The sequence below is a fragment of the Pyrus communis genome, chromosome 16, assembly GCF_041283825.1.
Source record: "Pyrus communis isolate YQ-2024b chromosome 16, ASM4128382v1, whole genome shotgun sequence".
NCBI classification, from domain to species: domain Eukaryota; kingdom Viridiplantae; phylum Streptophyta; class Magnoliopsida; order Rosales; family Rosaceae; genus Pyrus; species Pyrus communis.
This window is the reverse complement of record NC_142580.1, coordinates 4,919,802-4,944,295: the sequence shown is the minus strand read 5'-3', so window position 1 is coordinate 4,944,295 and position 24,494 is coordinate 4,919,802. Positions and strand designations below refer to the sequence as shown.

General features: G+C 36.4%; 3 protein-coding genes and 1 pseudogene across 5 annotated transcripts; 1 reads left to right on the top strand and 3 right to left on the bottom strand.

The window, feature by feature from the left end:
- Nucleotides 1–1,060: 1,060 nt before the first annotated feature.
- On the top strand, nt 1,061–2,612 carry LOC137731090 (peroxidase 6 pseudogene; annotated as a pseudogene). The gene has a single exon (XR_015957818.1). The product of XR_015957818.1 is annotated as a peroxidase 6 pseudogene (transcript).
- LOC137731089 (chaperone protein dnaJ 16) lies at nt 2,602–7,024 on the bottom strand. The gene is made up of 12 exons (XM_068470165.2): nt 6,574–7,024; nt 5,518–5,641; nt 5,213–5,295; nt 4,999–5,110; nt 4,813–4,917; nt 4,654–4,704; nt 4,038–4,127; nt 3,809–3,917; nt 3,558–3,706; nt 3,422–3,475; nt 3,066–3,289; nt 2,602–2,975 (listed from the first exon to the last, which is right to left on the bottom strand). The coding sequence occupies exons 1-11, from the start codon at nt 6,708–6,710 to the stop codon at nt 3,071–3,073; spliced, it is 1,233 nt and encodes a 410-aa protein (XP_068326266.1). The 5' UTR covers nt 6,711–7,024; the 3' UTR covers nt 2,602–2,975; nt 3,066–3,070.
- Nucleotides 7,025–14,020: 6,996 nt separating this feature from the next.
- Nucleotides 14,021–15,267, bottom strand: ZFP5 (zinc finger protein 5). The gene has a single exon (XM_068469697.2). The coding sequence runs from the start codon at nt 15,088–15,090 to the stop codon at nt 14,299–14,301; it is 792 nt and encodes a 263-aa protein (XP_068325798.1). The 5' UTR covers nt 15,091–15,267; the 3' UTR covers nt 14,021–14,298.
- Nucleotides 15,268–19,594: 4,327 nt separating this feature from the next.
- Nucleotides 19,595–23,739, bottom strand: LOC137731617 (uncharacterized). Of its 2 annotated transcripts, none has more exons than XM_068470774.2 (7): nt 23,231–23,739; nt 22,823–22,959; nt 22,462–22,511; nt 21,807–22,366; nt 20,762–20,842; nt 20,260–20,322; nt 19,595–19,930 (listed from the first exon to the last, which is right to left on the bottom strand). In XM_068470774.2, exons 1-7 carry the CDS (start codon nt 23,282–23,284, stop codon nt 19,859–19,861), a joined length of 1,017 nt encoding a protein of 338 aa, XP_068326875.1. In that variant the 5' UTR covers nt 23,285–23,739; the 3' UTR covers nt 19,595–19,858. The 2 variants fall into 2 exon arrangements, with proteins under 2 accessions (XP_068326875.1, XP_068326877.1); XM_068470776.2 differs by having other exon boundaries at nt 22,495–22,511; nt 23,231–23,700.
- Between the last annotated feature and the right edge of the window lie 755 nt (nt 23,740–24,494).

The window sequence follows — 24,494 nt, the reverse complement described above, 5'->3', positions numbered from 1 at the left end:
ATGATTATAATTTATACCCGGAGTATCCTCACCTGATTTTCTTTGTGAGGATTTTGGGGATTTTCTAATCATATATGTTCATCTTATATTGTGCGGTTAGAATTCATTGTAAATTTTTTTATTTAAAATTGATTATAAACAATTTAATAAAAACAGACCGCACGATATATGATAAATAGATATGATTAAAAAAATTCTGGGATTTTCACAAAAGAAGAACAGGCGAATCCTCTCTCATGATTATATATCTGTCAAGATCTTGACAGGATCCTGCGATTCCAACTTATTAAAAAGAACTTTAATCAACATATATATATATATATATATATATATATATATTTAAGTTCTATAAACTATTATATATCTCAGCTGATGATGTCTGGTATCGCTTTTTGGGACCTATCCTTTCTGTTTTTTTATTTGTGCGATCACAGTTAAATTACGTTAATATTTTATATTATTATTATTTTTTATCTTATTATTTTTATAAAAATATCAATATAAAATATTGATGTGATTCAACCAGCACAAAATAAAAAATAAAAAAAAGTGTATAAAAAGTGGGAGGGCTGAGAAGCGGATCCATTATATTGAGCGTACGAGTTGATGCTCTTGATCATTTGTGCAATACGTCATTCAATCACTTCTACTTAATTTTTCTTTAACTTTTAATCAGTTTTTGACATACCGGGTTCTTTTAAGGTGTAAAGTCATCACTTAAAACATAGGTTTCTAGTCTAGGATTTTTAAATCGTCTCAAAACTTAAAAGTTTTTTTTCCAGACGACGTCTTTCTTAAAAACATGACATTCTCATGTATAAATAATTTATGTTGTAAATTATACGATATATCTCAACATTAATATTATCATTCAGTTAATATGGTTCAAATTATTATATTAAAAACATAAATTTCACATTTGTTTTATCAAAAAGTTGAAGAGTAAACGTATTACAAATAACAACTCCGCTTTGTCAAGCAGATTCTTGCGCCTAGACCTATAACGGTGCACCAAAAATGGGGACTTATTGCGAAAATAGAAGGAGTAGAAAATCATGTCCCCTAGCATTTTGGACTTGCACCAGTCCAACCCAAGAGTCAGCCGCATGCATGCACAGCCCTCCCTTCCCCTCCCCTGTAATTCCTCTCTTCCACAAAAGACAATCCGCAACTTTCTCTCTTCTATCTTCTTCTCCCCACCCTGCACGATCACAAAGAAGGAAACACGACACGCATTCCCCCATTGATTCATGCACCTCTCCATCTCCAACATTCCTCTCACTAATTAACCATGGCATTCTGTTCCCATTCCCCCTTGATCACCCTTCTAACCCTAGTTTTACTCTTTCCCGCCGCGATAGCATCCCGTGCCCAGCTCACCGAAAACTACTACGATAAAACATGCCCAAAATTCAACGAAATCGTCCACCGCATCGTCACCGAAAAGCAAATAGCCACCCCCACCACCGCCGCTGCCGTCCTTCGCCTCTTCTTCCACGACTGCGTCCTCGAAGGTTGCGACGCCTCCCTCCTCATCGCTTCCAACTCCTTCAACAAGGCGGAGAGGGACGCCGACATCAACGTCGCCATCCCCGGAGATGGCTTCGACGTCGTCACCCGCATCAAGACCGCCCTCGAGCTCCAGTGCCCCGGGGTCGTCTCCTGCGCCGACATCCTCTCCGCCGCCGCACGCAACCTTGTCAACATGGTCGGTGGACCCCACTACACCCTCCGTTTCGGCCGCAAAGACGGTCTAATCTCCCGGGCCGATCGTGTGGAGGGCCACTACGCCAGGACCAACATGACCATCTCCGAGATCATCAACCTCTTCTCCTCCATGAATCTCTCCGTCCAGGACCTCGTCGCCCTAAGCGGGGCCCACACTATCGGTTTCTCCCACTGCAACGAGTTCGCCAAACGCCTCTTCAATTTCAGCACGACAGCGGAGACCGATCCCGCCCTCAATCGCAACTACGCGGAGGGTCTGAGGAAGCTCTGCGCCAATTACACTACCAACCCCGGGATGTCGGCGTTCAACGACGTCATGACCCCGGGGAAGTTCGACAACTTGTATTTCCAAAACTTGCAAAGGGGTCTAGGGTTACTGGCGACGGATAACGCCCTTGTGACGGATCCGCGGACGAAGCCGTTTGTGGATCTCTACGCCGCCGACCAGGCAAAGTTTTTCGAGGATTTCGGCCAGGCCATACAGAGGGTCAGCTTGATGAAAGTGAAGACAGGGAAGCATGGGGAGGTCCGACGCCGATGCGACGCCTTCAACAACCTTCAACAACCTCAAACCTTGAACAACAAACCTCAAGACTTGAACAACAAACCCCAAGCCTCGAACAACAATCCCCAAGATTCGAACAAGCAGCCTCAAGACTCGAACAACAAACCTCAAGACTTGAACAAGAAGAAAAAAATATCCTCAGCTTAATTCGAGCTCACCTGTTGTCAGTTTGTAATCGATGTAATTTGCATTTTTTTCATTTGTTTGTAAAGTTTAGAAATACGAAAATGTTGTCTCTCCCAGACATGTAGCTGCGATTTTTGTAAGCAATTATGTGCAGCTTATGAAATTACAAACTTACAAATTCATAAACCAAAAAGGAACTGCTTCTAATATAACGTCTGTTAAGTACGGCGAAATCGCCAGTTACAACAAGAGAAACTTGGCAAAGAACAGTTGGGAGCTTGTGCAGGAGCAAATACAATCCTGCCATAATTTTTCATTCCTTAATCCAAAATGACTAGTACCCAAGGAAAGAGTTCATCGAACAAATTGTGCCAATTTACATGTGTGATTTGATGACAATGCCGATGCAAAAAGAACGGGCTGATTGATTTAATGGAGCCAAATCATATCCGCTTATGCAGTTGTTGAACGTAATTCTGGTCAACTTGTACTTTGCTTCGATGGATGCCAAAACCACTGGAACCAAAAACTGGAAAGAGAGTGCCTGATTGACTTCCTGTAGCATAAGGAGATTCTCTTGAAGTAAAATCAAGATATCGTTGACATTGAACGCTGCAAAGCTAATAGAAGAAGCTATGACACTCACCCTGGTCAGCAAGGTTTTCTTTTGTCAACCTTTAAGCGAAGGTTGAACCATTTTTTCTTCTTAGATCTATCTCTAAACGAAGGTTTCTTATCTCTCACTTGACCATCTTCTTTGACCTCCTTAGGCTGACCCTTATTTCTACTCCTACTTGAACTACGCTTCATTGGAGGAGCAATAGTATACGAGGCATGAATTTTATTCCTCTGCTTGAGAAGCTCGTCAATCTGAGGAGAAACCCAACATAGTGGGGAAAAAGAAAAGGAAATGAAAACAGCAGAAACTGAGTGTAGTTCAAAATTATCAATATGCTTAAGCATTCAAATGAAGTTTGTTTAAAAAGGTACAAAGAGCGTTACCTCTTGCATTTCTTGTGTGTATCTGGAGGTCATCTCCGTGAATTGTGCCAGAACCTGTAAACAAGCCAAGTGAAAAGTAAGGTAAAGGTATTTACAATTACAAGGGTTATATGCAGTGCTTATGTCATGTACAGACCTCTTTGTACTCGGTTTCAAATTTTGATAACTCCACTCTTTTTGATAGTATTTGAGCTTCCACCGCCCTTAAACTTTCCTTTTCTTCTGCAAAAGGTCCACAAGAAAGAACTTCTATCGTGTAGCTTGCACTTTTGAAAAAATTGTCACCTAGAATCGAATTTGCCACGAAACCGAGGTGGTAGTGAGGTTTAGTAGAGTACAGTACAACTAATAAACACAGTAAACTCGACATAGACAAAAGTTACAAACCATAAACAGAAAACACATGGGTGCCTGCTTTCAGTTCGGTTAATTCACATGGCTGAAACCCATCCAGCTTTTTAAAGAATGCAGCATCAGGATCCTTTGCACTAGCCATCTAGAGCCAAAAGATTTATAGAAACCATAATAAGAACAATTAGGATAAAAAACCTGAAACAAAAACTAGAAACATGGAATTCAAAGGTAGAATTAATTATTACGATTTCCAACAGCTCACCGAGTTCGATGTTGGGTCCAAACGATATACAGGGAAACCAAGAAAATACATCCCAGCAGACGTAACCTTTCCAGTTTTTGCACTGTCCTCCTGCACCAGAAGTAAAATACAAATGAGCAACTAAGACAAACATGGTAAAACAAGCATATGCCCCCGCCAACATTACAGACATGAAAGGTAGGTAGTTAGGACAGTTTTGTCTAGAATGAAAATAACAGTGGCCAGAACAATTTATTTATAAGAAGCATCGCCAAAAGATCCCAATCATTATATTGCAGCTGATATGAAACCGTAATTCTTACGCATATATCAGTTAGTAATTGAAAATACTAGCACTGTAGCCCCATTTTCATTCTTCCTTCCATGCCTCCATCCCCAAAGAAAGATCAATTCGGAAAGAAGATGATATTAACATGTGACCCTTGATTTTACATGACTTTGACTGAAAGCAAGACCATGTTCTTATAAGATAAAAATCGTCCCACTCTTCAATTTATCCTATAAGCCACCCAGCTCTATATTTATAGTTCACGGTCATATGAAGGAGCTTATTGTGGTGCTGGGCTACATTAATGATCCATAACCCAACAAAATTAAAGATGAAAAATCTTGGCACCTGTAGGCAAAGGCTCAATCCACCAGTCTCCTCCTGATCAAAATACAATAGCTGCAAAAAGAAAATTTCGTCCACAAAACTTGACAAGTTAAAAAAGCAGAAGATAATCGAATAGTTACTTTCCAGGTGACACGTGTACGAAGAGATCTAAGACTTAACCTTGAACTTGCTTTTGTCAGAAGATTGCACTTGGCACACAAATCCAGCTTTTGCTTCCGCTTCCGTTATTGTAACAGAATAGAAGTGAGCACATTGCTTTTCAACCTGTTAAAAGACAGGAAAATGAGTGAATAAATAGAACACTATAATTAAAATAATAAACCAGGCCAAAAAAGGATAACTTACCTTTTTCGTTATAGACTGCCCCAATGGAAGTGGAAGGATAGTGACCATCCCATTTAGTGCCTCCTCCAAGACAGTAGCTGATACGGTGGTCTTTATCGGCACTCCAAGTTTACTGATGTGTAAAATAGTGTTACATCATCAGGAATTCTTTCATAAGTTCAGAGAAGGGAAGAAAATTCTGAAGAACAAAAAGAGCAAAATAAACCAACCAAACCTGAAAAGGGCAGCAAACATGGTATTTACAGCACCCAAACTTGAAAGATCTAGCTCCAAGTCGTGGCTTTCTGTTTCAACAGCCTAGACAACCAACAAAGGAATCATGTTCAGCAAAAAATATTCATGTTAACCAAAAGGATAAAATGCATCGACATAATCCAAGTTAAACGCATGCATCAACAGAGGGAGCGACTGCAGTCTTGACAGCCCTAAAGTGTGGGACAAATAATTTGCCTCTGATTAAAAAAAAGGTGACTGAATCTTCAATAGTTCACGATAATAAGCACCCAAAAAATATCTCACCTGAAAGCCGGCTGTGTCATACTGACGTCGTTTGTCTGGATCAGACAATATATTATAAGAAAACGTAACCTCCTTGAACATATCAGCTGCTTTAGGGTCATTAGCATTTTTGTCAGGATGGTACCTGAATGATACATTGTAGCATTATCAATAAATTTTTCTCTCTTTTACTCTGTAAGATTTGAACCCATTCAAGCAACCAAACGACCACATGGAGTCATGGACCAAGGCGCAGCACATTTTCAAAATCCTTTATATTATACAAGATTATCAAGGAAAAACATATAAGGAAGTGCAATCTGATGCCTTAAACTAACCCATTAGATCAAACTGAACATTCAATTTAAAACCTAGGAAACTTCAATCTTTCTACTGTAAATCCAACACCTAAACATCTGGAATTCCATAGTCAGAACCATCTAATATAGAGTTAATAATATGTTAGCACGAATCTGTCCAAAAAGCCTACAAGAAGATTTCACCACAGAAATCCGAGACTCACATGACTACGCAAAAGAAGTGTTGCAACGCAGCTGCCCACGATGCGGAATAGCATAGCTTATAAGATAGTGATTAGCAAATCTATGCAACTATCAGGAAACCTTTAATTTCGACCTAATCCTTCACCCAATCTACTCTCTCTCTCTCTCTCTCTCTCTCTCTCTCTCTCTCTCTTCTGCAGATGCTCCACACAAGCGATGGTCAACAAACCGGGAACCACTACTTCCAGCGAATACTAATTCTACAAAATTCTTAACCCTTATTCCTAAATTTCATGCCTTCGTCTTTGTTTGCATCTAAGTTGCGTTTGACTTTGGATTATGCAAATTACCAGCATTTATTACAATCTCATTAGAAACAAGAATCCGTGCACCCAATTTCACAACTGATATTCTCAATTACATCAGCTACAAATTAAATACAAATTAACTTCAAAAATTACAGAAGGCATACGCTCGAACTCATCGAAGAAGAAATAAACAAAGTCCAACAGTGCCTCGGAACTCAAAAGCTGATAAAAAAAAAAAAAAGGGATAAAATGGAAGATGAGCGTACTTGAGAGCCAGTTTCCGGTAAGCACTTTTGATTTCCTGGTCGGTGGAGTTCCTACTGACGCCGAGGACCTCATAAGCGTCTCGCCGGAGCTGCTTCTCAGCTTCCTGCTTCTCCGATTTCGATCGGCTGCCCGGCATTTTCAAATTGAGGGCCGATTTCTTCACAAAACCCTAGAAATTGCCTCTCGATTACCTCCGAAACGCCGATTTCACGATTCCGGAGTGAAAATTTCCCTCATTTCAAAGAAGTGGAGGAGCCGAATCAGCTGTCGCACAGCACTGGAGCATCAGAAAACCAGGAGGCAGAGAGACTCCATGCACATCCAAGCTGGAGCCTTGGAGGAGAGAGAGGGGGTGGAGAGAGAGAGAGAGAGAGAGAGAGAGAGACAAGAGAGATGGAGGGGGAAATTAGGTGTCATATAGTTATTATTGTTATAAAATATGTCAACTCCGGAGAAAATTTGAAAAGGAGAGGATTCCTGATAATGTACGCCGGGGTGCGTAATACGCATGGTTTGCACGCGATCGGCGCGTGTGGTGTTATACCAAAGCCGCAAGAATTTGTATCCTTCCTTTCTAACGTAAACTACTAAATAAATCACAATTATGTTCTAATCTACGTTAATTAAATTTGAGATTTACTCCAATTAAGTGGGAAAAGGAGTTTCATGCAACAAAATTTCATTTTGGTGATGTTTTAAGTAAATAATACATTTTCGTATAAAAAAGTTAAAACGCGTATTAATATTTGATTGACTTGAACATCGCAATAATAAAATCCATTTTGTAGACAAATTTGTCTCATTAAAGGAAGACAATCATCTGTAAACAAAAGGCTAATCAGTATTCATATAAATCATTAATATACAATCTCATCATTTATTCGTGTAATAGTAACTTTTTATTTAAATACAAACGATCATAGAGGACGAAGATTTGAGCTTAAGGTCATCTTCAACCGAGGGTTGGCTAGATGACTCGTTTTAGCCCTCTGGTCCTTCAAGATATTAATATTTTAATGAACAGTACATGGCCATATTTGCCTCCGTCTCCAACCGAGGGTCAAAGGGTCAGAGTGCTCGTTTTAGCCCTGTCACAAAAAACCGTCTCCAACCGAAGGCCATATGGCCAAACATAATTTATTATTTAAATTTAAAAACAACAACAACTTAAATTTAAAAACTACAACTTGTATTTAAAAACTACAACTAAAATTTAAAAACTACAAATTAAATTCGAAAACAACATTAACTTAAATTTAAAAACTACAATAACTTAAATTTAATATTTATAATCAACATCATCTTCATCATCCGCCATCGTAGGAGTATAGTCAGAGGTAAACAACTACCGTCGGCTCATAATTTTTTTTTTTCTATCAAAATAGGCCTTACTCATTAGAATGTAATTCGAAGTGTTCTTTTCCATATTCTTATTATCCATCTCTTTTTGTATTTGTTTGGCCCATTCTTCATGCCTACATTTCCTTTCTTCCACCTCAAGGGCATTTTGGTTCGCCAATAATTGTAATGAGGCTGCCACTTCATGTTGAGCGGCGTAATCATCATTTGCCTTACCCTTTTCCTTCAACCTTCGCGCCTTGTTTTGTCCCATAGCCCTAAGTATGGAACTTTCACCCGAAGACGAATTTTCTACCCTTATTTGTTGAATGGTTAGAGATCCATCTTCATCCATATCTGCAGCTGAGGATGCAATTCTGAACACCGGCGTAGAAGCTATTTGTGGTGGATCTTCAAATAACACTCACCCTTTACAAATTTCCCAACAACTGTGAAACTGAAAGGGTTTCGAGCTGCTGTCCATATACAACACCTCCACTTTGCATACCTAAAAAAAAATAAAAGGAAATTAATTTATGAAATTAAATGTAATATAATTAAATATTTAAAATAAATTGTGAAAATACTTACTTCCTCGTAGTAATTAGTGCCGCTTTCATGTCTACTTGCGGCTGCTAACAATGCTTGATGCCATTTGTTCAAACTTGGCTGAAGATGTTTCTTCCATTTTGAAGAACAACTCTCGTGGTTTCGAATATTCACTGGAGTGGTGCCTTCATAGAACTCTAAGTATTTTTTGGATACACGAGTTCAAACACCGTCATTTGTTTGACAATTCCCCCTCACACTATCTTCTGACACCCATCTATAAGCCTTGCAAAAAGCTTCATCTTCTTTTCGGGTCCAAGCCCTACCTTTCATTGCAGACGAGGCCATTTCAAAATTATTAAAAAAATTGAAGGATAGATTTTTGAAAGAGGAAGGAAAATATGAGAATTGAAATGGTGTAGGAATGGTGAAAATTTTGTGAGGAATGATTTAGGTATTTATAGGGAAAAAAATAGAATGTGATATCCACACACCCCATTTAACTTCTCACACACCTTTAAAAAGAAAAAAAATATTGAATCCAACGATAACTGGCGCTAGCTAGCCGTTGGATTCAAAATTCTTTTTAAGAAACCAACAGGATTAATCAGTTTTCTAGCTAGCCCTCTAGCCCTTTCAGATTCCGTGGGGTCCTCTCAGATTCCAAGAGCCCTCTGGCCTAGCCCTCGGTTGGAGACGATTTTTGGACTATTTTGGGCCCTCTGGATCCTTTAGTTGGAGATGGCCTAAAACCTCACGTACAAGCGTGAAAATTCTTGACCAACTAAACTACAAACTCTTTGAAACTCAAATTTATTATGCTTTGATAGTGTGTTCTGATGCAAGTGATGAGAGAATGTTGACCAGATTCGATGACGAACGTTTCAATAAACAAAATGACGAGTACACTATTCAGAAGTGCATACTTTACATAGTAAACTCACACTAACAAAAATGGAGGCAGATTGTATGCCCTTCCCATCCCATTCTATTTTGTGCTGTCACGGTTAAGCCACGTTAACATTTTATATTGATTTTTTATAGAGATAATAAGATAAAAAGCAATAAAAATATAAAATATTGACGTGACTTAATCGTGACTGCACAAATAAAAAAAGATAAAAAGAGCACCCAAACAAAAGGTCAGACAATATGCCTCGCACAAAAATTTACGCCATTTTAAGAGTGAGAAAGAGAAACTGCGCACTGGGAGACACACCTCCTATTTGTTTGAAAAAATGGCTCAAAGGGAGGTGGGTTGGAGCATTGCCTCATTGATCATAATCAAAGCTAAAAAGGCTAATGAGGTTATTCAAATCGCTATCAGTGCGGTGGGATTGAATTAGAACCTTGACCTCAAACTTTTACAGATTATTAATTATTAAAAATAAAAACTTATCGTTTACAGTTAATAAAATATTTATTTATTTATTCTTCTTCTTTCTTGGGAAATTATCATTACCATGATTTATGAACCCTTCATATAAAAGCATATGAAATAATGGGTCTGACATATCATCATATGGTCCACTTGCTTCATACATGGAAAATAATAATATATAAATTTATCATCACCCTTTTTGTCGAATAAAATGTTTCATTTATTTATTTTTGGAATTATAAATGCCGATATGATTGAAAACATAAATATGACAGGCTATATACATAGACATTCTAGGATTGTTGAAACTTAATTTTGTTGTTTAGGGCAAAGTATGGGGGTGGGGGCAACAATAAAAGGTGTTTGGGTGCCAAGAAAAGGTTTGATGAAGGTGGCTCCAGGCAAGAGTGGATGTACATTGAGACCAAAGTAGTTCCAGGACTATCAAGTGTTTGAATAAATATCTTCGTAAGTAAATTGAAATTCGTTTGCCCGTTTTCCACTTCAAATCATAAATCCACCACTTACTGCAGACTTGTGTTATATATGGCTCATGCAATGCATGGTCAGAAAATCATTCATTTCTATTACACCTCAATTCCATATAGGAACAACGTTAAGTTTTATTATGGAAGTTTGCTGTCATGACAGAGAGTAAAAGGTGAAGTAATAAGAACCAACATCAGCCAGCTTCATGATGGATGTGTATATCTAACAATACATACAGTTCGTTGGACTTCGTATATAAAGATAAATATCCTTAATTATTTAAGCTACAAATTGCAGCATTTCTTATTTTATATGCACGATAACCTTTTTTTTATTATTTATTTGCTTGGGTGATTTAGTTACAATTATGTATTAGGTTTGCTTTGTCGAGGTTGGTGAATCACCAAGCGTAACTTATTGTGCAACAAATAAAAAGACAAGCAGAAGAATATGAGTTGAAGGAAACATACATAGTGTTCTCAAATTTGATTTGGTTTTGTTTAATATTCCTTTTTTCATTTTTTTAATGAGATTTGGCAATTTGGCATGAAGGTGTCTTTCTTGTAAGAAATCAGACTGTCAAGAGGGCGACCCTTTGCCTATTCGTGCGAGACGGGGCAAATGAGAGATGTAATGTAACACCTTCTCATCCTTAGCTACATCACATCCATCCTTTCGACGGCTCGGAAAAATATATCCTATGAAACAGAGTGTTTATCCATACATTTTAGGTCATTTTTCGATTCTTTGTTTCTTTATTCAGAAAATCAAAAAATAAAATAAATTGATAAGTACACACTTTCTAAGTTTCTCATACATGTTTGATACTAACCTTTATGTCCGCTTGATTTATTCAATTTCATGACAAAAAAAATCAAAAGAGGTGTGTGAGCCTAAAAATAATGTGAAAATTATATTTCTAAAATAAAAACTCGCGAGACTGCTCAGAGTTTGACATAATTGTAGTTAGTTTAAGTTGTCCAGGCCCATAGTGTAAAAAAAAAGTTGTCCGGCCCAAATCAATTATAATGCCAATTTATAGATTTGAGGCCCATTGGGATTTCATTCCAAGTTGAGTCTTGACTTTTCATCCTTCAAGTAATTTTCAACTTGGTTTAAGTAATTAGGCTGTTTGCTATAAATGTCACATATAGTACTATAGTAGTAAGGGTTTTTGTGGCAAATGGTTATTGAAATTGATCTGTTTCATTATTTTGGTCTCTTAATTTGAAAATCAGTTAATGTTGTCTATGAAAGTGACTATCATAGATCAATTTAGTCATAACGGTTTAATTTCGTTAAACTTTCTGTTAGTTTGCTATCATGCAACACATGGAGCCTACAAAACCAACAATTTAGGTCCACGTGGACAATGCCCCAGGAAAAATCAATTACTTGGAATTTAAATAACAGTTCGAAACCAAAGAAAATAATTTAAAAAGTAAATAAAAGTAAATCAAGAACTCAATCGATGTACAATCGTTCAATCGTACGTGCTTAAAATATAAAATTGCATTTCATAATATATATAGTAGAAGAAAAGTAAAAGGAAAAGGATTCACACCTCGCGTGGATGTTTTTATATGCAATGTGCATGGACGTGTACTAACCGTAGTTTCTAATTGTACGTAACTGAAAATTATATACGCAATTGCAATACTTAAGATTAATAAGGTAAATAAGTCAATTTATAGATAATTAATTTGTTGCTTTAAATAATAATGTAAGCATATCTGCAATTAAAAATCAATTAGGTGAGGAGGCTTATTAGACCGATCGACTACCACTACTAGTTTTAAATTTTATTAATTAATAGAATAAGAAATTAAGAATGCATGATTTTGGGATTTGGTTTTTATTAGTTTACGACTTATAAGATATGATGAGATGGACAGCTTCATCGTAATCTTGAATCCAACTCCATCTATATATATGAGAACTTTTTTATGTCCCAGAAACATGACTTGCTACATCAGTACATCAACTGTCATGATATAATTGGTTAAAAATTTATTTTTCAAAATTTCAACTAATTAATTATAACACTTAGTATGTCGAACATTGTGTTTGGCACATCATAAAATCTCTTATATGTATATATATTAACAATGACAAAATGCAATAGCCAGTCTGATAGAAAATCCATCGAATAAAAGCCTTTTATTTGCCACTAGAAAAGACCTCAACATTGTTGGAGTGAGAAGAATAATTCAAACAAGTTGTTTATATTAATAAAAAGATTATTCAAACAAACACTTATGTTAAGAAATAGTTAATACACAAGTGCCTTTAATTACTTGGACGACTGACAAGTGTTCTTTGTTATTTTAACATCCCATGATATGATACTCTTCTAGAGTATTGATGCTTTTACTGGAATGGGTCAAAACAAATGAATTTGGGAAGAAAAATACAATTGTCATACGTTGGCCTAGCTCTTCTAGAAATTTTTGGGTGCACGTAAGAACATGTCTAATCATAAAAGCAAGGATCATGGGCTAAAGATAAAATCTCTAGTCTTCTAAACTGACATCATTCATGAAATTTTATCTTTTTAAAATTTTATTGTTCTAACGGTGAAAGAGGTTAAAGGTTAAAAAGTGTTAAGTGCTCATTTTTATTGGCTACTGATATATATTGTTCTAAGCTACCATCTTAAGAATTCATGAACAAGATCTAGAGCTAATATGGCCTCACAAGGAGTCTTGGGTCTCAACTAGCCTAGGTTGATTGGGTGCGTCAGAAAGGATTTTTTTTTTTTTTTTTGGCAACTTGGGGCTAAATCTTCTCCTGGCCTGGGGTAAAGGTCATGCGTTAGATATGCTATAACAGAAAAATTGACCACCGTACGGTGTTATTAATTCACACGTTATAATATCACTAGTAATACTAGAGAGATCATATTTTTTAAACCAAATGATGTGTTTGTAGATGATTGGATTGTTAACTAAGTGTTGATTAACGTATTTATTTATTATTGATGACACATTATTTGATTTACAAATTTGATTTAAAATTTTAATCTTTCTACCATTACCCTAATATCGCGGACAACAAAATTAATATTTTGCGAATCATTTGTCAAATACACGGTTTGTAACATGATCGAATTGCAAAACACCAGTCACACCGAAAATTTTGTTGTTATGCTATTATGTAATTTTCACTTCGAGATTTTCTTTCATTTTTTTTTCAAAAGAAATGATGTCATGATTGTTTGTTTGTTTTGCGGTTATTATTATTAATGGAGAGGGTAACTTCTAACATTGAAAAAGAAAATCACTAAATTAATAATTTCTTTTAAAGAACCAAGAGCTAGTTCATCGCCCTTCTTTTAATTTTTTTAACAAAGTTCATCGCACTTGAAATGAAAGAAAAAGAATTCTTGTAATTATAGTTGACTCCTCAAGTCGTATACCTATAATATTGCTGAGTTTTCTCAACAAAAAATAATAATAATAATATTGCTGAGTTGGAAACCAAGTCATGAATCGTCGATGTTGCACTTGATTTTAACGAAAATTAGATCTGTTTTAAGGATGCTAATCTACAAAAAGTAAATTCAAAAAAAAAAAAAAAAAAAAAAAAAAGATAAATCAACACACACAACGAGTAGACTATGGAATTTTCTCCATACCGACATGTCAAACTTATAAAGTTAAAGGTAAGAAAATTCCCTTAACATTAGAACTTTAGAACAGAAAGTTTAATATCCAGTTGTCCACACAAAAAATGCTAATACAATACAAACAATTGTCAGCAAATTAAGGACCTGAAAATCCTGCATGGCTTCATTTGCAGCTACTAAATATATGTACATTTGAACGTATAAAAAACTATATATATATATATATATATAATGCAGTTCATATATTTTTGTTTCACTTTGGAAGATGAAAAATAAAAAATCTCAAACTACTGGAGAACAAATGGCAGCTTTTGTACTGAAGAAGAAGAGCCATGCATGCTAAGCCTCACTCCTAGAAGATCTCCGAATTTTCGACGGCACACCGAGCTCTAACTGAAGATCCAACGGTTTACAGCTCTGATGAGTTGAAGCAGATAAAGGAGAAGGCTTGAAGACGATAGGCCTGCTTTCTCCCGACCTGTCTGTTTGCGTTAACGTAAACTTATTAAGGTTTATAACATGATCTTGTTCTCCCGTTTGGGAAGAAGGAAACTGCTGCTGAGGTGGCACTGAATACCAATTGGAAACCTGAGAGTGGGACCCGCTCGAGGACCCATAACTTTGATCGAACGAGTTGAAGCTGATCTGGGATTCTTCGTGGAGGGTGAATGGATGGTCAGGATTGAGATACGATGAGGGGTCGTAGAACCACGATGGAGCCACCGTAGAGCCATGGTGGTGGAAAGTTTGGAAAGGCTGGAGGTAATAGTTGATTCTGGCTTTTCTGGCTTGAAGCTGGAGCCTTTTTTTCTTCATTCTCTCCTTTTTGTGTGCATTTTGATGCCCACCCAGTGCTTGCGAATTTGCAAACTCCTTGAAGCAATATTGGCACTCGAATTTCTTGTCATCTGGATCACTAGTCGAGCTTTTCTCATTCTCTCTGTATCGTTCCAATTTTATCGGATGTGAGACAGAGTTTGATGAATTTACACTTTCATCCCCACCACCTTCTGCTGCTGACCGTCCTCCTTTCATGGAGGTTTCTTCATTCCTACGTGGATTCAGCTCAAATCCGAAAAGCCTGAGCTTCTTCTCGGCACAAGCTCCTACGGTATTGGTTTCCGATTGCATTTCTAATTTTGTAATGTGGGGGAGGAAAAACTATAGGAAGATATTTCGAGTGGTTGATTTGTAGGGAGTAGTTGTCTGGCTTGTGCTTCTTTTATAGTAAACTCTATGGGTTTCCAACGATTTATTGCATCTCAATTTATATTGGTTTTTTCTAATGTTCATGATGGGATTAAGAAATGTACACCAATTAAGTGCCAATAAAAACAAACGGAGAAAAGGAAAAGTCAGATCGGAGAAGCTGTCTCATGCATATATCAGTTTTTTAAACCCTTTCATATTAAGTTAGATGTAGAACAGTAGAGGTAGATACACACTTGGAAAAGTTCCAGACAGTACGTTTTCATTGTTAAGCAAGAAAGAAGTCTATTTATTTACTTATTTGAGCGATATTTTAATTAATTTATGGACGTTTTCATTGTTAATTATGAATAATTATTTTATGTATCTATTTATACGAGCGTTATTTTAATTTAATTATTATATTATGAGGAGAGCGATTCAAGAATTTGGATGCATAAGAAGGATAAACTGTGTTAACGAAATTAATTAGGTCTAGATTTTCATTCGTCAAACTAGGAAATGTGATATAATTACACACTTTAGAATATATAAAAATACCATTATATACCACCACTTGAGGCATTTTAAAACATTTATTCCATGATTAAAGTTACTATGAACATAATTAACTGCATCCAATTAACAAAAGTCAAAGAAAGACGGGAATTTTCAAAAGAAACAAGGGATTAACTTTGCAAAAACCAACAAAATCTTTTTCACTGTACTTAAATGAATATCTTAGATTATGTTACAACGACTCAATGAGTCATGAGTGGATTCGTGTATTGTCATCTACCCAAGAACCTAATCATAATATTTTTTTTTTTTTTTTTAAAGCGCATTAGAATATATAGTTTATTTTACAGGTGTTGGTGCTCAGTCCCATCCACTCCAGGACACCAATTATGTAATTAGAATTTTTTTAACGAAACTCTCAAAGTGGGATGCTTTATGCTGTTATGGATTTTCTGACATCTTACAATTTAAAGTTAATTTCTGTGCTAATACTCTAAAATATTGTGCTAAAAATATGAGGTGACAGAAAATCATAGAGAGTCATATTATTTAGAGAATCTCCTTAGCATTTTTCATGTAACTAATATACAATTATGAGATTTGTAGCTTTGTGATTGATCAGCACTAAAATGAAACTTCTTGGTAATTAGAATGATTAATTATCCTAAACCAACGAAACACAATTAAAATATGTGTATTAATTTTGACCATGTTTCTAAAAAATATGTACTTAATAGGAACATAGCAAGGCAGATTAGTTGATAAACAAAGCAATATTTAAGAAGTGGGCAATGAGGTCAGCATATATACTGGTTAGGGTCTTGGATGAGATCTTAGCGTATCTTCTTAGAGCAGGCAAAACCCTAATTTTTTATATTATTACCCAAAAAACATATGTTTTCAGGTGAATCAAGTCATCATCTAAACATTATTTTTATGAATTAAGAGAAGCATTTGGGATGGACAGGTGTTCTGATTGGACCCCGCATTTTGTAGCTTTGGGTTACAGATTCTATAAACTTCTTAGATTGTGTTGTTATTCCGTTGTCTTTTCTTAAGATCTTGTTCATGGTGGACTTCTTCCACCAATAGAGATTTCTCTCATGCTCATCTAATTCCCACTCCTCTTTCTTTCTTCTCTCTCTCTCTCTCTCTAAATTTCTAATCGGCCTTTTTCCTGCTTTTGGGAGAAGAATTCCAATTCCAACCAGGCATGCTGTCATCAAGCCATTTTCAACAGCATGTGGAATAAAAATGAGGCCATTTAGAAATGGTGGGTTGGTTTTGATTGATTGATTTCATATGTTTCCTTTTGGTTTATCCATAATTGGGTTCATATTTCATAACTTGATCCCCTAAGACACCCCTCCAAAAAGAAACCTTACTTCGTTCCACTAATCTTGCTTTCCTTCCACTACCCTATCTTGCTTTGCTTCCACTTCTGGACTAATCTCCAAACTAATATTCTCTCTTATTTTATTAATCTACAAAGAAAACCAAAATTGACTGAGGGCAAGTAATATGGATTACCTGTTTAATTAAAGATCAGAACTACCAAAGTTAGATGAGAGAGTGACAATTTTATATATGTAGTCTGTGTATATGATATCACGAAGTTATGATTTATGAAACATCTGATCAGATGCATGCATTATACATACGCTAGCCAGTTAATTATATGTAGCTAATCAGATCAGATGTTTACCCTTTTAGGAGAACAACTTCTATGAACTTGGGATATCATGTTGACGACAATACAATATTTAAAGTCGTTCATACATTACTATATGAAAAAGTTAAAATAAATGGTAGTGTATAATTGGTTTATAATGCTACCAAACTGGTGTTCCGATTGCATGAAAATAAATGGTAGTGTATAATTGGTTTATAATACTACCAAACTGGTGTTCCGATTGCATGAAACTTCTTTTTATCCTCTTAACTCTTTTAATACGAGAGATTTTGCCTTGTCAACGTGTGCATACATATGATGACACGCAAAAATTTCTAATGTTGGTACAACTGAATTTAAATCCAAAAAACCTATATACACACGGCGACACGCAAGATTTTCTATTGTTGGTACAACTTAATTTGAATCCAAAAAGCCTCCGGAATACAAACGAAGTTGCGTGGCTACCTGCTACTGAAACAAATTAACCAATGCATTAGAGATTTAGTGCCTTTTGGTTAGAAATTTGTCACCCATAATTTTTATAAATCATTTATTCAACTGTTACTTGGACATTGTTAATGGGAAGCAACAAGGCTGAGTCCAAACTGATGCCTCCCCAGTCATTTCAAGGAAAGAGGGTGGGGGAAAACTTATCTTCATATAAGTGGAGTCACTGCACAATGCACATGCCTTTATCATTTTAAACTATTAATTTGTATTCCTAGTTAAATTTGAACTAGGGTTTGCTTGAAGAAAATCTAGTACTGAGAGTGACAGAAGAAACTTCATATATATGATTTTTTTACATTCCTTTATTGAATTTGTTTTTTAAAATATGCTTTTAGAGTAATATAACGCTGACTTCTTGCCATTTTTCAGCCGCAGAGTGCAGATTATCCGAATCCAAATATTGATCTGAAATACTATGTTTAGGCACATAGCTAGCTTGGTAGAGCTGAAGTCTTACATATATATACGCAATCACTCTTTTACTATTACACGTTCAACTTCCTGGTGCTTGGTATGTATATGTATGATTACGATAGAAAACTATTTCTAACAACGTATGTCATTTAAAGTTAAAAGTGCACAGAGGCATAGAAACGGTTTCTAGGAAGGTCATCTTAAGGTTTTTTTTTTTAAAAAAAAAGCACTTGAATTTAATAAAAATTTCGACGTAATTAGTATACTACTTTATAGTAAAACCAACTTATGAGCGCAAGTATTTATAATATAAGTAATCCCTTTTTTTGGTCAGTATAACATAAGTAGTCCCTAATAAACTCTTACAAGGCGGTTTATTATCGTATGTATTATGTAACGGAGTCAAGGGAAATGTAATCCCAAAATAAAAGCAAGTCTCAAACATGCTGTTTTATTGTATCCCGCAATTTTAATATCCGTCTATCGAATCACAAAGTGACCCATGCATTTGGTTGAGGTAGATTCTATGCCCTCTTACTTCCCATACATTCTCATCTCTTTCTGTTTGTACGATCACGGTTAACCTACGTCAATATTTTATATTACTATTATTTTTTGTCTTATTATCTCTATAAAAAAATTAATATAAAATATTAACGTGATTTAACTGTGACCGCACAGACAATAAAAAGATGTGAGTTATGAGAAGTAAGAGTGCAGAGAATCTGCCTCTGTATTTGGTCCCATCCACCCACGACCGATCCCACCCGATTCACAGCATCTCCAAAGGCCTAGGCAATGACTAGGCATTTCCATTTTGCTGCACCACGTACACCAATCTACCATACGAGGAACTAGGCAAATGCCTAGGCAAAATAGCCTGATGGAGTTTCAATTATTGCCTTGTTGAAACTGCTTAGACAAATCGGGTCCCATCATTATTTTAATCAAAACCATATGATTCATGCTCCTTAGAACTTGAAATTGAATTATATTTTTTTTATTTTCAAACGATAAATTTTGTTAAATTAAATATTAATTAATCACTAATAAGATTTGATTTCACGCCATCATACAAGAACTAACACTATGGTACCATTATTTTAATCAAAACCAAATGCTTCACGGTCCTTAGAACTTGAAAATGAATCATACAATTTTTTTTTTGTCAAAACGACGAATTTTATTAGATTAAATGTTAAATTAACTGCCACATAATTTAAACCCCCGCATCATGAAAAAGCTTAGCACTTTTCCACTACTGTGGTAAATAACCACTTGCAAATTATATAATTATTGAAATAAGCAAAATATAAACAAATACTAAAATAATTAAAAGCCTTTCTTATTTGCCTTACCATTTGGAGGGAAAAGTTTTAGAACAAGCGATAAATCATTCTACATCTCAAAAATTTGCTACAATTACTATAAACCAATAACGATCTCTAATTTAAAAATGCGACAACTGGTTGAAGGGCAAATATGACACCCCGACTAGAGCAAGTACACGCTGATCATTTCATAAAAAGGGGCTTTCTAACATGCGCTTTCGATCACCGAATAGTAACCGATGGCCCCAAGATATCTTGGTTTTCAATGTACATTTGTCGCTGGAGGCCGCTTGGAACGAGGCAGGAGAGCAAGAAGAAGCTTCTTCCTAGGTCCCTGCAACAAAATCAATCTTCATGAGAACCAACAATACACCGTATGTCGAGCAGGTTAACTCTGTATTCTAAAATCAGAAACGCTAATACATTCACAACCACATCCAAAGGTCACAAGGCAACACGCACTCTGCTGACGAGGTGCCAGATTGATCCACATAAAAGTGGGGACTTGAACAAGTACCACAAAAGACACTTCCCCAGATGTTAGAATGCATGCAACACAATGCTCTACTGTGCACACTAATCAAGTAGGATAAAACACCTAAGTTGGACATCATTAGTAAAGCAAACTAACAAGAAAAAACAAAAGGGGGAAAGGGCAAGTACCATAGGTATTCCCAGCTCTTTGAGATCATTTTCTCCCATCTGCTTCAATGCGGTCATATCAATCTGCGTAAGATCAGATATATCAATTATAAGCTCAATCAGAGCAAAGCCAGTAACTTATTTATGGCCACGCAAGCACCAAAACTCCAAAATTTAGCTATCTGGGCAAGTCTGACAAAGATTAAACCGCTTTCAAATATTATTTGAGAAGCACGTGCTGTTTCACTAATATGGTTTAGAAACAATGCTTAAACACCACCACACCTCAAATGAGTGGCGCTATGCATAAAAAATGTGATGCCCAAGAAACAGAAAAAGATAGAAAGAATTCATCAAGGTTGTTCTGTATGCAATACAGTCTATAAACTTAGGAACCGAAAAAATGCATTAGATAAATTATAAAACTACAGGCCAAATGCTCAAGAATTTCAGGTTTAATGTAGCCCAAGGAATAATTATGCACACTGACATGAAAAAAAAACAAAGATACGAAGCAACATACTTCCTCAGCCTTAAAAATAATGGCATATTTTCCCAATCCCAGCGTATGTAGCAAGCCATCTACAGTCTGCTGTTCATCACCCTGCAAACACCAAACACACAGAGAATTTGTAAACCCATAACTGAGGTGGTTATTAATCCAAAGTTGAAACACTACGTAATTATAATTATAAAGCATAAAAACATTCAAATACAACCATGGAAAAGTACTTAATCTCCTTTTACTTCCAAGAACCAAGGCTAAACAAAAAGCTGCCAGACACAGGTGAGGCACAAGCATGGTGAAATTTCTCACGTCCTTAAAAATTTTAACCTTACAACCACTGGTGAATATTTTAGAAGTATGCCCCCAAAAACTAGCCTATCCATTTATAATTTTGGTGGTTTTGTAGAACCTACCACAAACTAGTAAAACTGGCATCTGCTACGATCTGAATGGACCTCTACATCTAAAATCACATGCAATGATTACTCATCCTCCAAATGTGGGCAACATAAGGGCAAGAACTAACAAATTCCATTTCGCCCCCTAAGTAGTTTTGTCAGCACTTCATACCGTAAACTAATAAATAACTTTTGTGTAGATGGACCAATTTTTAGAAAACAGCACCAACTTTTTGTAGGTTTGTATCTCAAACTTACCTCTCCAAAAACAATTATCTAATTTCAGCAAGAAATTGAGTTAACGGCCTCTGTTTTAACACTTAATCTATCTAATCTTGAGGAACTGCCTTTCCTAATTCCAGAACTTTGAAGGCAGCATACGGTTTTCTTTATCATGCAGACAAGGCATGTTTTTTGCATCACGAAAGATAGATATGGTTCTAATTGTGTGATGGGGGTGGGGGTGGGGGTGAGGGAGCAGTAGGCATGAAAATGACGGTAAGATCAGCATTTGTGGAAACACAAACTGGACCTAAAGCATAAACAAGTTTAATGAGTTTATGATTAGACCTTCCATTCAGTTACTTTTACATAGAGCTACAAATGCAAATCATATTTGGATATACAAGCAAAGCAGATAGCAAAAGGCAAGTAACATGTACCGCATATGAACTTTTCTGTACAATGCTGCTCAGTGGAGGAATTTGACTCAAGTGGGGTGGGGGTGGGGCCACAGGTTTCGCAGACACATGAGGCAATGGAGAACTGGACATGAAAGGAGCACTACTTGCAGGCCTTGTAGCACCGGGAACATCTTTCCTCATATATGGATCCAATCTGACATCATCAAATGCCCTGCTTAGTGGCCTTCTCTCCAATTCTTTGGGATTCCTCGGAGAGGAGAGACCCCTAGAAGTGACTACAACTCTATCTGGGGATCTTCGTCTTAAATGGTCCAGAGTCCAAGGGGAATAAGAGTTTCTTAACGAGTCCACATGAGGCAAATCATCTGCCCTTGAAGAAGGAATTCGACGTATAAAGCTAGTCTCTTTTATTTCAGGAAGGTGCTGACGTGAGTCATGGACAGTGACAGGGCGCTGAACTGCCTTTGAAAGCTTCTCACGAAGGTCCCCATGCCTCTGACCGTCATCACTCTGAGCTCGTCTAAATGCATTTTTTTGCATGAGTTTAAATCGAAGATCACCTTTACCAATGTGTGCATCTTGGAGATTTAAAGGTAGAGATTAGAAAATGGAAATTAATTCAGAAATGCGGTAATGCAGCAATATTTCAATTTCTTCAGAGTAAGCTCATTACCATCGTAACCATTGAAATTCAAACTTGACCTACCATTGTCTCCTCGCTGGCTGCAAAAAGGGTAAAATAAAACAATATATTATTTTAGACATGACTGTGACTTCTTTAAGGAATTTCTGGCACATAGGATGTAAGAACCAATTACATATCAAATCCATTTGGTTCTGTTTTTAACACTCATATACATATTTTGCGACACACCAATATCTCCATATAACTCGATAGTCAAGTTATTCGATTTCATATCAATAGTGCAATCTACTAGGAACAGAAGCACTAAGTCAGACATGACTTTATTCAGCAAAACAGCAGCTTTTCCACAGCGGATAAAATATGATTTTCGAAGTAGCGAAGGGCATACCGTTTATTGTTGTGTAAGCTTCCATGCGACAAAGAACCGTCTACATTACTTCCTAACCTATCTCTAACAGACCGCTTGGTCCCAGCCACGGGTATGGAATCAGTTAATGAAGACCCCGAAACAGACCTCTTCACTACCTGTCAAATGGTGATATAAGTCAACGAACTTTCAAGGACACCAAAACCAGGAAAAAGCAAAATCCAACATTCTTAGCAGTTGTTGAAATATAATCGAGTAAATACAACTAAATGCATAAAATTCAATTCCCCCACTTCAAGTTTATTTTCATTAACTAAAAAAGTATGCTTATTTAGTTCTAAGGAGAACCCAAATGAAAAAATATATATACATATATAAATATATGTATACTTCTCAAACTTATGTAGGAGAAAATGAGAAATTGGATACCTGGCCACCGCGCCCAAGCGTGATGGTGACTCGACCCCTCGAATTCCCTGACATAGTTTCGAATCAGAAACCCTAGGAAATCAATCAGCTAATCAAGCCTTTACTGCCAGGCATCACCGCCGCAGAAACCCTAATCCGGTAGCCGATGCCAGCCAAAGAGAAGCTCGAGGAGATTGATTGATACGCGCCTGCTTGTCTGTGACTTCTGGGGAGCACTTAGGGTTAGAGAGAGAGAGAGAGAGAGAGAGAGAGAGAGAGAGAGAGAGAGGGAGATTGGTGATTTCGGGGTCGAAACTTCGAAACGAAGGAAAACGATGACGCAGCGTCGCGGAGGAATATCAAAAGGCCGGAGTTGCGAAGACCAGAAAGAGAGAGATTGGTGTTTTTCGATCGGCCAATACGAGCCGTCAGATTACCGGACGCACTCAAATTCTCAAGCTTTCCTTCCGCAAATCAGAACGACCTTTTTCAGTGTTTTGACTTTTGACCCCTTTTTCAAATGAAAGGCCGAAAATTAAAAACTCAAAAAGATTATATACAAATAAGCACGAAATGTAAGGAAAGGAGTCAAAGGACCATGTTTACTTTGGTAAATAATAAATAATTATCTTTCTTTTGTTAATTTTTTTTTAACAAACGATACTATTTACGTTAAGTATGTGTTAAAGATCGAGAGTCTCATCGGGCATTATGAATAAAAGGCCCATCATACACATACAAGGCCCAACTCGAAGTCAAAAGACGGCCCAATTACTAGGAGGAACTTCAATGTTGGGGTACCTCTTGGCATGAAGAACATCTTCCATGAAACGAGAATTTTTTGTAGTAGTACATCTGGCCGTTGAATTGCCTTCTGAAAATTTATTTTTATAGGACGCCTTTTGGCATTTTAATTGGCATTCAATGAAGTAATATTGTTCTTAACCTTATTTAAACCACTTGATTGCAAATTTACCAGTGCTTAATTAATTTCTTATCGATTATGAAAAAGTGCACATCAAATGATCATTTGGTAATGTGAGAAATGCTAAGGAGACTTTTTCAAAGTAAGACTTTTATGACGCGATCAAATTTTGCACCCAAAATGGGTATGTGGCCCAAATTATTGTTTGACACATATTAAGTTTATGACAATAAGTTAAGAAAAGTTAAGTTTATAAATACATGTCTGTCATTGTTTAAGGCCACATCCATTTTGGGTGTAGAAGATTGATCTCTTTATAGACTCAATTTAACGTCAACTTTCATGCCAACATTATAAAAC

Coding starts and splice junctions, on each gene's coding strand:
- LOC137731089 (XM_068470165.2), bottom strand. CDS start 6,710: ATGCCGGGCAGCCGATCGAAATCGGAGAAGCAGGAAGCTGAGAAGCAG. Junction 5,642..6,573: donor TACCGGAAACTGGCTCTCAA/GTACGCTCATCT, acceptor TGTATCATTCAG/GTACCATCCTGACAAAAATG. Junction 5,111..5,212: donor ATGTTTGCTGCCCTTTTCAG/GTTTGGTTGGTT, acceptor TTTACACATCAG/TAAACTTGGAGTGCCGATAA.
- ZFP5 (XM_068469697.2), bottom strand. CDS start 15,090: ATGCAATCGGAAACCAATACCGTAGGAGCTTGTGCCGAGAAGAAGCTC.
- LOC137731617 (XM_068470774.2), bottom strand. CDS start 23,284: ATGTCAGGGAATTCGAGGGGTCGAGTCACCATCACGCTTGGGCGCGGT. Junction 22,367..22,461: donor GAATTTCAATGGTTACGATG/GTAATGAGCTTA, acceptor TAAATCTCCAAG/ATGCACACATTGGTAAAGGT. Junction 20,323..20,761: donor TTATTTTTAAGGCTGAGGAA/GTATGTTGCTTC, acceptor GATCTTACGCAG/ATTGATATGACCGCATTGAA.